This window comes from Ovis aries, chromosome 3 (genome assembly GCF_016772045.2).
Source record: "Ovis aries strain OAR_USU_Benz2616 breed Rambouillet chromosome 3, ARS-UI_Ramb_v3.0, whole genome shotgun sequence".
Lineage (NCBI taxonomy): Eukaryota > Metazoa > Chordata > Mammalia > Artiodactyla > Bovidae > Ovis > Ovis aries.
In genome coordinates, this window is record NC_056056.1 from 197,367,247 (window position 1) to 197,382,848 (window position 15,602).

General features: G+C 37.3%; 1 protein-coding gene across 18 annotated transcripts in view; it reads right to left on the minus strand.

Annotated features, from left to right (window-relative positions):
* PIK3C2G (phosphatidylinositol-4-phosphate 3-kinase catalytic subunit type 2 gamma) overlaps positions 1-15,602 on the minus strand; it is a 668,476-nt gene that overhangs the window by 423,327 nt on the left and 229,547 nt on the right. For all 18 annotated transcript variants that reach the window (XM_060413352.1, XM_060413355.1, XM_060413356.1 and 15 more), the window contains one exon: positions 9,185-9,299. In XM_060413352.1, the coding sequence (XP_060269335.1) occupies positions 9,185-9,299 (115 nt within the window). The remainder of the gene's footprint in view (positions 1-9,184; positions 9,300-15,602) is intronic.

The following is a 15,602-nucleotide window of genomic DNA, read 5'->3' on the forward strand; positions in this document are numbered from 1 at the left end:
AATTGGAAATTTGGAAATGACAAATAAAGTCCACTTTTAGTGATTTTGATTTGCCTTTATTTTAGTCAAAGCATTTCTAAGCATATCCTGATTACAGAAACTGAAATTTTTTGTATGTGTCAGAAAATGAGTGTTCTGTAAGTTATTTATCTTCTCCTTGATCAAAATACTCTATGTTGAATTATAAACTCATGCTTAGTGAGTTGTTTACCACAGTGCCACCTGGGAAGCCACGTATTGTCATTATTCATAATGAGGTGTTATCCTGTAAGTTTTGTTTTCAAGTGGCCCTTTATCATGAAAGGAAGCTTTGTAATCGAGTGGGAAGACAAGGCTTCAAAGTCAGATTGATCTGTGCCATCCTGGCTTTGCTGCTTACGATTTTCTGAACTTCAGGGAGTCAGTCAATTTCTTTTAGCCTCATTTTCCCCATGTTAACATGGGAATAATCATACTTTTCTTATATGGAAACAAATGGTATTACATGTGAAAATTTTATTAATTGCTCATAAGAGGCTTTTAAAAACATTCATTTATTTATTTTAAATTTTTGGCTGTGTTGGGTCTCTCTGTTGTGTGGGCTTTTCTCTAGTTATAGCGAGCAGGGGGCTGCTGTCTAGTCATAGTGCACAGACTTCTCATTATGGTGGCTTCCCTTGTGGAGTATGGACTCCAGGATGCATGGGCTCAGCAGTTATGGCTCATGGGCTCTAGAGCACAGGCTCAGTATTTGTGTCACACGGACTTAGTTGCTCCATGGTGTGTGGGATCTTCCTTGACCAGGGATCAAACCCCATGTCTCCTGCATTGATAGCAGATTCTTTACCTCACTGAGCCACAAGGGAAGACCCATTAGAGGCGTTTATAAGTAGACTTTCTTCTTGTTTTTATTGTTATAATTATTATTCTCATTTCGATGTAACTTCCTTATGCATTCCTGCTTTTATCAGAGATTCAGTTTTTCAAATGCATAGTTATCTTTCTGACTATTAATTTTTTTAATTTAATATTCATTTGAGCTCCTGTTGGTCTTTTTGGGAAGGGAAGGTCCTCCTTCAAGGCATTGCTCACCTTTTCTCTGTCTTCTTTTTTGTGTGTATGACTTTTTTTCTTTATTTATTTTTAGCTGAAGGATAATTACAATATTGTGTTGGTTTCTGCCATACATCGACATGGATCAGCCACAGGTATATTCATCTGTCTTCTTGATCTGTTCCCATGCTCTCGCAACACCTCACAACCGATACATTCTCTGCGTTCAGTGTTTCCCTCTTCATCAGTTCTTTCCCTTCATCTTATGAATATTTCCAGTATCTCTCTTATCCACATTCCCCAAATCTCCAGACTGATTCTCAGCATCTAAAACCCCATTTTCCTCCAGTCTTTTATCACCACACATTACTTCTAAGAGAGTAGTCTGCTTGAGTTTCTTTTTAACACCTTCCTTTCTCCTTAGCTGATTGCAATCTTGCCTTTTTCTTCTCCTCCTTTTTATGAAACTTGATCTTATTTGAATCAACTAATTTGTTAGTTGCCAAACTTAATGATGATTTATCAATCCTCATTTAATTTATTTCCAGTATGATGCTATATTTGCTTAGTAATTCAAATTTCTCTTTCCTTCTTGTGAAAGGCAAGTTTTCCAAAGTATCATACAATTTAAATTGCTTTTTTCCAGTTTCCTTTTTCTGTTCCTCTTCCTCCTTTCATCTTTGATATATTAATGTTCTCAAGATCCTTTCTTTTGTCACTTTCCTTACACAGTTGCATGTATCTCTAAGACTTCCATTCCCTCTTAGTGCCAATGATTCCTTAATCCATGCCAGATTTCCCTAAATCTGAGCTGTTTTCTCAATATCAGATGCCCCTTGGCACTCACATACTCAGGATGTTTCTAACTTGATTAATTATTTTATACCCTACAGAATGTCACTCACCATCTGGCTCTACCAGGATTGAGTCACTAGCGACTGCAGTCGCTGAACTCCACACCCTGAAAGGACTTCAGAGAAGGGATAGGAAGGAGGCACTCTGTGCTCTAAGAAAACTGGCAGAACTGGCTTTCGGATAGTTAGGTATTTTCAGGAGAAATTTTATGAACCCAATTTCTTGCATCTTCCCATACTTAGGTATGTACTGAAGTCTTAAAGATATATCTGTGCTTCCTGAATAACAGTAGTCTTCCACCAAGATGTGTGTTCGATTGCATGTATCCCTTCTCCAAGATCACGTATAAACTAATCTCATCTTAACTCTTCAGAGTAGTTCCTCCAAGCCAGCTGAGAGGCTGCCTATTGGCTACAGTCCTCAGTGCCTGTGTGCATGCTCAGTCACTCAGTCATGTCTGACCCTTTGTGACTCCATGGACTGTAGCCCACCATGGAATTTTCCAGGCAAGAATACTGGACTGGGTTGCTATTCACTTCTCCAGGGGCTCTTCCCAATGCAGGGATAGAATCCATGTTTCCTGCTTGGCAAGCTGATTCTTTAACACTGCACCACCTGGGAAGCTCATAATCCCACCCCCTCCACCCCCCAAATACTGTAACTCACAGCTCTCTCATTGTGTGTTTGTATTTCAATCATCGCACATTTATTTGCCAAGTTCCACTAATTCCACAGTTTTAATACCCCAGGGATTTAATACTTCCTGTTTAGCCCCACTGCTGCTACTTTAGGTTAAACTCTGTCATCTTTCATATGTTCTTCTAACTCATTTCCAACCCTCTTTTAAGCATATGTTATTTATATGATCACTTAAATACTTCTCCCACTCTCCAGAATAATTTATTTCCTTAATCTCCTGATAGCAAAAAAGGCATGCCTGTTGTTGATGTTTTGTAAGTAAAAAAAGAATAAATATTATCTTTATTGTAGTTCTTTTTCAAGGAATAGCTACTCTAGTATTTTAGTGTATAAGATCTCATTTATTGTATAGGATTACATTTTCATATGTAGGATTTCTATTTTCCAAATAGTAGTATACATTAATATATTAAAATATGGTTTGAAAATATATCTTTTTACCCTTAAAAAGTATGATATGTATGCATGTTAGTCACTCAGTCATGTACGATTCTTTGCGGCCTCATGGACTATAGCTTGCCAGGCTTCTCTGTCCGTGGAATTCTCCAGTCAAGAATACTGCAGTGGATTGCCATTCCCTTTTCCAAGGGATCTTCCCAACCCAGGGATTGAACCTGGGTCTCCCACATTGTGGACAGATGTTTTACCATCTGAGCCATCAGCGATATACATGTTTTCATATCAAGATTTATGATACTGTATTTTCTATTAATTTATAAATTAATATAATGAAATTATTATATATAATGAATATATAATATAAAAATTATATATAATGAACTATATATAATGATATTATTTTATATATAATGAAACTAATAAAATTATTTTATCACGATTGAATACTGATGGAGATTTTGTTTTTTTATTACTATTAGAAATTATTCTATGGTGAATGTAGGATTTTGTAAGTCTTTTTTGGACAATTATGATTGTTTCTTCAGAAATATTGTAGAAGCAGAATTGCTGAAACACATGTATGTTCTTGACACATTTCTATAGATGTCTGACACATTTTTGACAAAATTCACTTTAGAGAGTGCTCTATCTGTTTAAATTCCCAGCAGCTTTCTGGATTTTGTCCATTTTTCCCACTGAATTTCATCATAATAAATATTTTAATAACTTGTTGGGCAAAGATGGCATCTCATTGTTTTAACTGCATGCTTGTCATTAGTTAAACACTAAATACTTTCTTGTTCACTGAATTGCCAGTCACATTCTTAGCTCATTTTTTATCTTGATAATTATTTCTTTAAAAATTTATGTACATTTTATATATTCCAAAGCTGTTATCATTTTGTCATACAGTACTGATTTCTCTCCTCAGTATTTACCTTTTAAATACAAATTACTCATTGACTTTCTTTTGCACCATTTCATTATTCTTGCTGTTAATCCATGTCTCTTTTTGACCTGCAAGTAGTTGGTATATACAAAAACTAATACTGCCCTTACAAAAGGACTTTGTAATAACTAATTACATAGTTTTATGAATTCCTTAGTCAAGGAAGAAGGCAGAGATTATATTTTTAAATCATGTTTGTGTCTCAATGATAAACCAGATCACTTGCACACCTGTGTGCCCAGTAGGTGTTGAATTGGAGTACTGTAATTCCTGCACACCTATCCTGTAGACCCCTGCAAAACTGCAAATATTTTCCACCCCATGCTCCAGCATGAAGAACCATTAGCTATTTTCTGGGTCTCACTCAAGAGCTCTTTTAGTGTTGTTTTATAGTTAAGAGCCAAGGTTATGCAGATAGCCAATCCTGAGTTTGAGTTCAGGCTTGACCCTACCAACTTCCTAGTTGTGTAACCTTGATGAAAGTCTCAGATTGCCCATCTGTAAAATGGATCATTATGGTATCTATCACACTGAAACCATAACCACAGAAAACTAGTCAATCTAATCACACGTCCGCAGCCTTGTCTAACTCAATGAAACTAAGCCATGCCCGTGGGGCAACCCAAGACAGGTAGGTTATGGTGGAGAGGTCTGACAGAATGTGGTCCACTGGAGAAGGGAATGGCAAGCCACTTCAGTATTCTTGCCTTGAGAACCCCATGAACAGTATGAAAAGGCAAAATAATAGGATAATGAAAGAGGAACTCCCCAGGTCGGTAGGTGCCCAATATGCTGCTGGAGATCAGTGGAGAAATAACTCTAGAAACAATGAAGGGATGGAGCCAAAGCAAAAACAATAACCAGTTGTGGATGTGACTGGTGATAGAAGCAAGGCCCGATGCTGTAAAGAGCAATATTGCATAGGAACTTGGAATGTTAGGTCCATGAATCAAGGCAAATTGGAAGTGGTCAAACAGGAGATGGCAAAAATGAATGTTGACATTCTAGGAAATCAGCGAACTAATGCACTGGAATGGGTGAATTTAACTCAGATGACCATTATATCTACTATTGTGGGCAGGAATCTCTTAGAAGAAATGGACTAGCCATCCTGGTCAACAAAAGAGTCTGAAAAGCAGTCCTTGGATGCAATCAAAAAAGTGACAGACTGACCTCTGTTCATTTCCAAGGCAAAACATTCAGTATCACAGTAATCCAGTTCTATGCCCCAACCAGTAACACTGAAGAAGCTGATGTTCAATGGTTCTATGAAGACCTACAAGACCTTCAGAACTAACACCCAAAAAAGATATCCTTTTCATCATAGGGGACTGGAATGCAAAGGTAGGAAGTGAAGAAACACCTGAGGTCACAGGCAAATTTGGCCTTAAGTACAGAATGAAGCAGGACAAAGGCTAATAGAATTTTGCCAAGAGAATGCACTGGTCATAGCAAACACCCTCTTCTAATAACACAAGAGAAAACTCTACACATGGACATCACCAGATGGTCAACACTGAAATCAGATTGATTATATTCTTTGCAGCCAAAGATGGAGAAGCTCTATACAGTCAGCAAAAACAGGACTGGGAGCTGACTGTGGCTCAGATCATGAACTCTTTATTGCCAAATTCAGACTTAAATTGAAGAAAGTAGGGAAAACCGTTAGATCTTTCAGGTATGACCTAAATCAAATCCCTTATAATTATACAATGGAAGTGAGGGATAGACTTAAGGGCCTAGATCTGATAGATAGAGTGCCTGATGAACTATGGAATGAGGTTCGTGACATTGTACAGGAGACAGGGATCAAGACCATCCCCAAGGAAAAGAAATGCAAACAAGTAAAATGGCTGTCTATGGAGTCCTTACAAATAGCTGTGAAAAGAAGAGAAGCGAAAAGCCAAGGAGAAAAGGAAAGATATAAGCATCTGAATGTAGAGTTCCAAAGAATAGCAAGAAGAAATAAGAAAGCCTTCCTCAGTGATCCATGCAAAGAAATAGAAGAAAACAACAGAATGGGAAAGACTAGAGATCTCTTCAAGAAAACTAGAGATACCAAGGGAACATTTCATGCAAAGATGGGCTTGATAAAGGACAGAAATGGACTGGACTTAACAGAAGCAGAAGATATTAAGAAGAGGTGGCTAGAATACATGGAAGAACTATACAAAAAAGATCTTCATGACCCAGATAATCATGATGGTGTGATCACTCACCTAGAGACAGACATCCTGGAATGTGTAGTCAAGTGGGCCTTAGAAAGCATCACTACGAACAAAGCTAGTGGAGGTGATGGAATTGCAGTTCAGCTGTTTCAAATCCTAAAAGATGATGCTGTGAAAGTGCTGCACTCAGTATGCCAGCCAATTTGGAAACCTCAGCAGTGGCCACAGGACTGGAAAAGGTCAGTTTTCATTCCAATCTCAAAGAAAGGCAATGCCAAAAATTGCCCAACATCCGCAAAATTGCACTCATCTCACATGTTAGTAAAGCAATGCTCAAAATTCTCCAAGCCAGGCTTCAGCAGTCCGTGAACTGTGAACTTCCAGATGTTCAAGTTGGTTTTAGAAAAGGCAGAAGACCCAGAGATCAAATTGCCAACATCTGCTGGTTCATGGAAAAAGCAAGAGAGTTCCAGAAAAACATCTTTTTCTGCTTTATTGACTAGGCCAAAGCCTTTGACTGTGTGGATCACAATGAACTGTGGAAAATTCTTCAAGAGATGGGAATACCAGCCCACCTGACCTGCCTCTTGAGAAACCTATATGCAGGTCAGGAAGCAACAGTTAGAACTGGACATGGAACAACAGACTGGTTCCAAATAGGAAAAGGAGTACGTCAAGGCTGTATATTGTCATCCTGCTTATTTAACTTCTATGCAGGGTATATCATGAGAAATGCTGGGCTGGAAGAAGCACAAGCTGGAATCAAGATTGCCGGGAGAAACATTAGTGACCTCAGATATACAGATAACACCATCCATATGGCAGAAAGTAAAGAACTAAAAAGCCTCTTGATGAAAGTGGAAGAGGAGAGTGAAAAAGTTGGCTTAAAGCTCAACATTCAGAAAATGAAGATCATGGCATCTGGTCCATCACTCCATGGGAAACAGTGGAAACAGTTCAGACTATTTTTTTGGGCTCCAAAATAACTGCAGATGGTGATTGCAGCCATGAAATTAAAACACGCTTACTCCTTGGAAGAAAAGTTATGACCAACCTAGATAGCATATTCAAAAGCAGAGACTGTACTTTGCCAACAAAGGTCCGTCTAGTCAAGGCTATGGTTTTTCCTGTGGTCATGTATGGATGTGTGAGTTGGACTGTGAAGAATGCTGAGTGCCAAAGAATTAATGCTTTTGAAATGTGGTGTTGGTTTAGACTCTTGAGAGTCCCTTGGACTGCAAGGAGATCCAACCAGTCCATTTTAAAGGAGATCAGTCCTGAGTGTTCTTTGGAAAGAATGATGCTTAAGCTGAAACTCCAGTACTTTTGCCACCTCATGTGAAGAGCTGACTCATTGTAAAAGACTCTGATGCTAGGAGGGATTGGTCACAGGAGGAGAAGCGGACAACAGAGAATGAGATGGCTGGATGGCATCACCGACTTGATGGACATGAGTTTGAGTGAACTTCAGGAGTTGGTGATGGACGGGAGGCCTGGCATGCTGCAATTCATGTGGTCGCAAAGAGTCGGACATGACTGAGTGACTGAACTGAACTGATCTGATGGTATCTATCTCTTGATGTCTTATGAGACTTAGATGTTTACCTAATTTGAGACAGGGGCATCATTAGCACTTGATAAATGATGACTATTATTTTAATATCATTGCAATCAAAATTAGTTAGGTACTTCAGATGAATTGTAAATCTCTAACTGTTAGTGTTTGAATTATTACTTATTGCATCATTAACTTATTACATGTTTCCTGTGTTGCCTCTACAGAGAAATAAAAACAGATATCCAAATCTTTAAGGATGTATTTTTAAGATAAATTACATGGGAATACATGAAAAAAAATGAATGAAATACATATTCCTTTAGCTATTAGAAAGAATAGTAAGAATATTCTGCTTATTAAAGTAGTCATATCAGTCCTGATAGGCTATTATTCTTAAATAGTAAGCAAATTCCAGTTAGGTACATATCCTTCAATTTCCATTAGATAATAACTAACTCTAATTAACCTACACTAATACTTGGCAACTTTCCTATCTTAATAAACCCAGGTAAATGAATTTTAATAAAATAGCATAAAACGCTAAAAAATCTATTATGTTTATATTAACAAGAAAAAAGAATAAAATAATTTTGTTGTAACTGGGAACAAAGAAAGGAGAATAATCAGTCTTAAAAATTATTCACAGTTAACACTGTACAATAAAGGAAAATCACCCATAAGATGTTTTCAAGCATATTCATGGTGGAAGAGCAATGACAGTGACAATGGGTGTCTCAAAAGAAATACGAAGCAAAAGCGTTGTCAATCTTTAGGTACTTATAGAAACACAATAGAGGAAATATAAACACCAGGAGAGAAATAACGCAATAGCGGGAGAGAAATATTAGTATTTCCTTTCTTAAGGTTGTGTTATATTTTCAAATTTGGTCTTTAGGGAACTTTAAGACAATAGTTATTGTGGTACATTAAGAAGAGTTAAGGTTTTTTTTTCTCTATCAAATAAGTATATGCAGCTGACATAGATGAGAATAGACTTTTCTAATTATTTTACTGAGCTCCCTAAGTAAAGAATTGAAGAAAGTATTTTAAAACTTAGTCTTTTATGAAAATATAATTGTCATACTCAAACACTCTGTGATTTTGAAATGTATTTAAACAGCATGCTAATATCGTTCTGAGTCAAAAAAATTACTTATTGCAAAAAATTTATTGTTTAAATTGTGATCAGTCCTACTAAGCTTTGTCACAAATAAGATAACTTGTGTTGCCCAAGATTTCAGAACTGAAAGTCCCATGTCTGGGGAGCAGCCTCAGTCTGAACAGACTGAGATAGTTGGTCACCCTAGTTACAGGTCACTTAAATACACATTGCCATATATATACAAAATATAAAGTCAAACCAAGAATAAGACAGTTAGTTTGATACAAAATTTTAAATTCACCTTTAAGTGAGAAAAATTGATTATGAATAGAGTATTTGCACAGTCTGATTAAAAGCAAAGAAAGAAATGTTGCTTAATATAGATTAACAATGATCAAAATTTACCTTAATAAGATACTTACTTTTGTAAAAATTCTTCATGGCCACATATACTTAAAAGATGATCTCTGGGGAATAACTGGTCATTTGTGCAAAAATGTAGAATTTCTGCAATTAGGTCTTTGACAAGATAATTAGCTAAAAACAAGATTGAATAATAAAATGTTAATAAGAGCACATTATATATTGGCTAAGTAAAAGATTTTGAGACCAAAAAATGATGCATGCATTATGAACTGTTATAACTGTCTAGCTCCATCAAGAGGAATTAAAATGAGATACATCACAGTTACTAATCTAATTATATTTGGAGATTTTTTAAAAAGTATTCTTTGCATTTTCTTTGATCACTCTGTCTCCATATAATCTAACAGAGCTAGGTATTTCATTTCTCACTCTGAAAACTTTGGTAATGGTAGCTTCTGCATTAAAAAAAAAAAATGTTCTACTGTGGTTATCCTTAGAGATTTGAGAGATGCCAAAGAGATTATAGAGTGAATGCTAGGTGGCAAGCCAGGAGTCTAACCCAAATATGGCAGCTTCCAAAGCTGGTGCTCTTAATAATTCTGAGTCTTCACACCTTATCGTTCTTCTTTTCCTGTATAGAATCACCCCAGATTCTGTCTTGGACAGCATTATAATAACCTTGAAGGACATGTGCTCTTTTTATTCATCTTCCCTAGGACTCAAAAATGTCAGCATATTATAGGGTAAAAACCCTTCGCTGTCTCATATTCACATTCTACAATATCCCCCCATAGTGACACACATATACCATTTAATCATGTTTGCCTATGAAATATTTTGTATTTATAGATGATAAAGACGGATTCATTTATTATCATATATGCTAATAGTTAGAAATTATGGACAGAGGAACCTGTTGGACTGCAATCCATGGGACTGCAGAGAGTTGGACACGACTGAGGGACCAAGCACACAGAGCCAAAAATGCTTTCAATGTGATCTTAAATGAAAGTAGGTACAACAGATTGTATTGATGATCCTTATTGAAGATTTGAACAGCATACTGAAAATCCTCAGTTGCACTTACTCAAGGCTGTATATTGTCACCCTGCTTATTTAACTTATATGCAGAGTACATCATGAGAAACGCTGGGCTGGAAGAAGCACAAGCTGGAATCAAGATTGCCGGGAGAAATATCAATAACCTGAGATATGCAGATGACACCACCCTTATGGCAGAAAGTGAAGAAGAACTAAAAATCCTCTTGATGAAAGTGAAAGAGGAGAGTGAAAAAGTTGGCTTAAAGCTCAACATTCAGAAAATGAAGGTCATGGCATCTGGTCCCATCACTTCATGGGAAATTGATGGGGAAACAGTGGAAACAGTGTCAGACTTTATTTTGGGGGGGCTCCAAAATCACTGCAGATGGTGATTGGAACCATGAAATTAAAAGACGCTTACTCCTTGGAAGGAAAGTTATGACCAACCTAGATAGCATATTAAGAAGCCAGAGACATTACTTTGCCAAGGTCCATCTAGTCAAGGCTATGGTTTTTTCCAGTAGTCATGTATGGATGTGAGAGTTGGACTGTGAAGAAAGCTGAGTGCTGAAGAATTGATGCTTTTGAACTGTGGTGTTGGAGAAGTCCCTTGGACTGCAAGGAGATTCAACCAGTCCATTCTAAGAGATCAGTCCTGGGTGTTCTTTGGAAGGAATGATGCTAAAGCTAAAACTCCAGTACTTTGGTCACCTCATGTGAAGAGTTGACTCATTGGGAAAGACCCTGATGTTGGGAGGGATTGGTGGCAGGAGGAGAAGGGGACGACAGAGGATGAGATGGCTGGATGGCATCACTGACTCGATGGACATGAGTTTGAAGTGAATTCCAGGAGTTGGTGATGGACAGGGAGGCCTGGAGTGCTGCAATTCATGGGGTCGCAAAGAGTCGGACATGACTGAGTGACTGAACTGAACTGAACTGAAGTTGAGTTTTGCTTATATGTCTACATTGATGTGACTTCTTTTACCGCCAAACCATTGGGAAAGGTTTTTGTCACATACTGGCTTACAAAACATAGTATAAGTGGTATTATTGAACTTGCCATGAAGGAAAAATGGAAGCATATAATGTTGGATTTAAAAGTGCATTTTATGGGAGATCAAGCTGTTATCAATAAAATGTTTAGAGAAACAAACGATAGTGATCATCAGGGAAGCAGAGATTACAGAAATGCCCTGACATAGGAGAGAGTATCTTATATGTGCTACTGCTTGGTAATATTGACTGAAATATTATGAATTGAAGCTAGAGGAAAATATAGCCACAAGCAAAATCAAGACTGGAAAGGCTTTGAAAAGAAGGGGAGAGCATGGCCAATGTAAAATGGCAGGGAAATATTTCCAAAGACTCCAGTTGATTTTAATTAATTTGACTTTCCCATTTCTAAGACTGTATGGCCCAGGCTATTTTGTAGTATGTATGCATTCATTATTTCACTCCAGTCAGTTGTTGCAGTTTACTTGAAGGACTCCATAAGCTAGTTTCTAGCTGTTACTCCTCTTCTGTGCTTTGGTGTCATGTCTTCTACTACTAACTCATGTTACTCCTTGGATGTCTCATTCTCACTTCAAATTCAGCATGTCTGTATCTGAAATTACCATTTTTCTCCTTGAAGCCAAATAGTTAAGCGTCTGTAAGTTAAACTTTTCATCCATATTGTAAGCCAACAAGTACCATGGTTTATTTTAAGTAGATTTTATACCTGTATCTTCAATTTGGCAGCTAATGTGATCCTTTTTCCAATTTCTCATAGTTGCCAACTTCATACAACCCTTCTCAATCTGTTGACCATATTGCCTACCATATTGAAAAGGCGAAGATCCATTCGTGATTTTTTAAATTATGCTACTTTGCAGCTTAAATCTAGTTTTTATGCATCCTTCTCGATCCCTTTACATGTCTTTTGATATAAAAGAATCACTGCTGTTTTGCTTAGTGCTAAGTCATGTCCAATTCTTTGGGACCCCATGGATTGCAGCACACCAGGCTTCCCTGTCCTTCACTGTCTCCTGGAGTTTGCTCAGACTAATGTCCATTGAGTTGATGATGCCATCCAACCATCTCATCCTGTGTCATCCCCTTCTTCTTCTATACTCAATCTTTTCAGCATCAGGGTCTTTTCCAGTGAGCTGGAGTATCAATGCTTTTTATTAAATCTAACTTCTTCACATATGATTCTTCCATCACTGGTTTCTAGTTCCATCAATTTAAAGCCCTTCTCTTATGTAATATTCCCCCCTCTAAAGATGCTTTTGTCTTTTCTTTAAAATAATCTTTTTATATTTAATATTCCAATAAAATCACTCCTCTTCCATTATATTCCCTTAAGGATAGTATCTTATTTATTTATTTAATTTATACCTTCTCATTACTGCCAAATTTCTTTAAAGAGTACATAACTTCTGCCAATAGTTCTCAATTACTCTTTAATCTTTGCAAACTGACTTCTACCACTTTACAGGTCACAAATGACTTCCTAATACAGTTCCAGCTATGTATCATTTAAATCTAGAAAGTAAAGACACTGCCTTTAGAATAACTTTGGAGTTGGATAAAAGGACAGGGAATCTTCTTCACTGAAGTGATAGCTGAAGATTGTAGAAGCAGAGACGACCTTGTTCAAAACACCTGCTCCTCCAGAAGGATTCTATTTTCTCTCTCTGGGGGAAACAGAATTCTCTTTGGATGAGAATCTCTCACTGTCTACTCCTCTTTCTGTTTAGATTTCTTTATTCCATAAGTTTCTAGCAACAGCTTCTGGTTTTTAATAGTCATTCTTGAAATGCTCTTCATATTTTTATTCTTTAGAGTACATCTATGTTATTCAGTTCAGTTCAGTTCAGTTGATCAGTTATGTCCAACTCTTTGCGACCCCATGAATTGCAGCGCACCAGGCCTCCCTGTCCATCACCAACTCCTGAAGTTCACCCGAACTCATGTCCATCAAGTCGGCCATCCAGCCATCTCATCCTCTGTCTATATTATTAGTAAAGCACTAATATAAAGTAGCGAAGGGATCACAGTTTTGGTGTAAAAATTACTTTAAAATGAAAACATTTGAAATCTTATCAGTACTTTTCTTACTGAGTAAAACCAAGTCTCATAATACAGGTGCTATTAATTTCCTTCTGAGAGAGCTTCCTGCAAATTTCAGGAAGGAGACAGACTGCCCATCCACTAGCATAAAAAGATATATAATTATTGTTTTTTCTAGCTGAAATTTTAAATACCTCCCCCTGCACACATTTTTATATTATGCTGTTATATAAATGTATACCTCTGAGTTTCAGCAGGTCACTTGTTAATGAATAACCCCTGCATGACTGTGTAAAGAAACCTTGTCTTTTGTCTTGTTAATCTGTCTATTGTCAATTATGTCACAGTCCTATCCCACTTCAAATTTAAATGGGCAGAGGAAAAGTTTTTCTCCTAAGAGTAGCATACACTACTCTGTATATTTTCATAAATGTGTCTTGTCTCCTCCTCTACTTTTTCCTCCTTCTCCTAATCCATCCCTTCCACCTCCTCCTTCTTATAAGCATTCTTAGTATCTTTGAGGCCACAGACATCCTCTTTACCACTGTACATTTCTAACACTTAATACAATGACCTAATCACTTTACTGAAACTGCTTGTAAAAGTCAAAAATGGCCTCTGGCTTGCCAAATCCAATTTTGGAAATTAAATATTATAAACTGGAAGATCAGGAATAGTTTCCTTAGTTCATAATTCTTTCTTCTTCTCCAGCCACTGAAGTCAGCATTACTCAGATACCATTCTGATTGGATCAAGTTGCAATGCTGCATTGACCTTGGTGGTCCAATCAGAACCTGCTTTCAGAAATTGGGAAGTGGATCTGAAAGCAGATCTTTTGCCCCTTTTCTCTTTGCCCATTTCTGTTTCCTTGTAATCTTGAAAGAACCTAGTTAACCTGTTGATTCTTTTCTGAGATAAAAAGAAGTAAGATGAAGAATTAAGTAGTTAAAGAATGAGTAGTTCTCTAGAGCAACACCGCCCCCACCCTGTTAGCGATCCTGCAGACATGTCCCACAGGCAAGATTACATCTGAAGAGAGAGAATCAGTCAACTGCACAGAACAGAGAACAACGCAGAACCCAGCCTTCTGCCTCTACGAGTCACTGAGATTCTTCCCCCACTTTTTTCCCTTTAAAAACTGTCAGGGCTGAGCAGAATCTTTGGAGTGGCCTTGGGGCATGAGTCCATCTTCTCCACAGACTGCCAGCTTTTCTGATTAAAGCACCTTCAATAATTCCTCCTGATTATTGGTTTTTAGCAGTGAGCAGGCAAACATGAGTTTGGTAACAGATCCAACCAATTGAACTTTCTTTAGAGATTGAACTTTCTTAAGGTAGCTGGCCAAATAACATTTAAGCTTGAGCCTGGCTTTCCATGTGATTCGGAAAAGTAAGGGAAATGAGTCAGCAGAAAGTAAGAGAAACATAAGAAACAGTTATACAGAGAGGAGATAAGGTGAGAGACATACAGGAATTTTGGACTGCTTGTACATCAGATTTTTCTTCCCAAATGTTTTCTGAATTCCTACTCCTAAATGCTAAAGAAATACCTGGAATCCTTAAAAAATTTTATTTAACTTATATCAGCAGGAGTTGGTTTCTGTTAGTTTCGAACCAGATAATCCTAATACTCCTACATAATATTCTTATGTTTGTAGTCATCTGTACTAACTTGGAGCCTTAGCTAGAGTAAGAAAGGAAAAACAACAACAACAACAACAACAACAACAACAAAATCTAGTAATCATAATGAAACTACAGTCCATGGGGTTACAAAGAGTCAGACATGACTGAGTAACTAACACTTCTTCAATGAAAAAATTGAAATCAACCTTGACTATTCATTGGAAGGACTGATGCTGAAGCTGAAACTCCAGTAACTTTGGCCATCTGATATGAAGAGCCAAAAAGACCCTGATGCCAGGAAAGATTGAAGACAGGAGGAGAAGGGGACAACAGAGGAGGAGATGGTTGGATGGCATCACCGATTCAATGGATATGAGTTTGAGCAAACTCCAGGAGATAGTGAAGGACAGGGGAGCCTGATATGTTGCCATCCATGGGGTCGTAAAGAGTCAGACATGACTTAGCAACTGAACAACAATAATTTCTCAAGAAACAGCAATTGATAGGTAGACACTTAGTAGCAACAAAGGTTGTTTGAAGAAGAAAATTGTTTTGCAAAAAGGTTGACTGTAACAGTGAAATAAATATTAAACAACTCAAAGAGATTCTAAAACTTGAGGGAATAAGAAGCATCTGGTGAGTTTAATAAGATAGATACCTGGGATCCATCTGCAGAGACTGATTCAGTGGATCTGCTAACTATACTGGACTGATAGGACTATTACAGTTCTTACTCTGAAGATACAGGCTG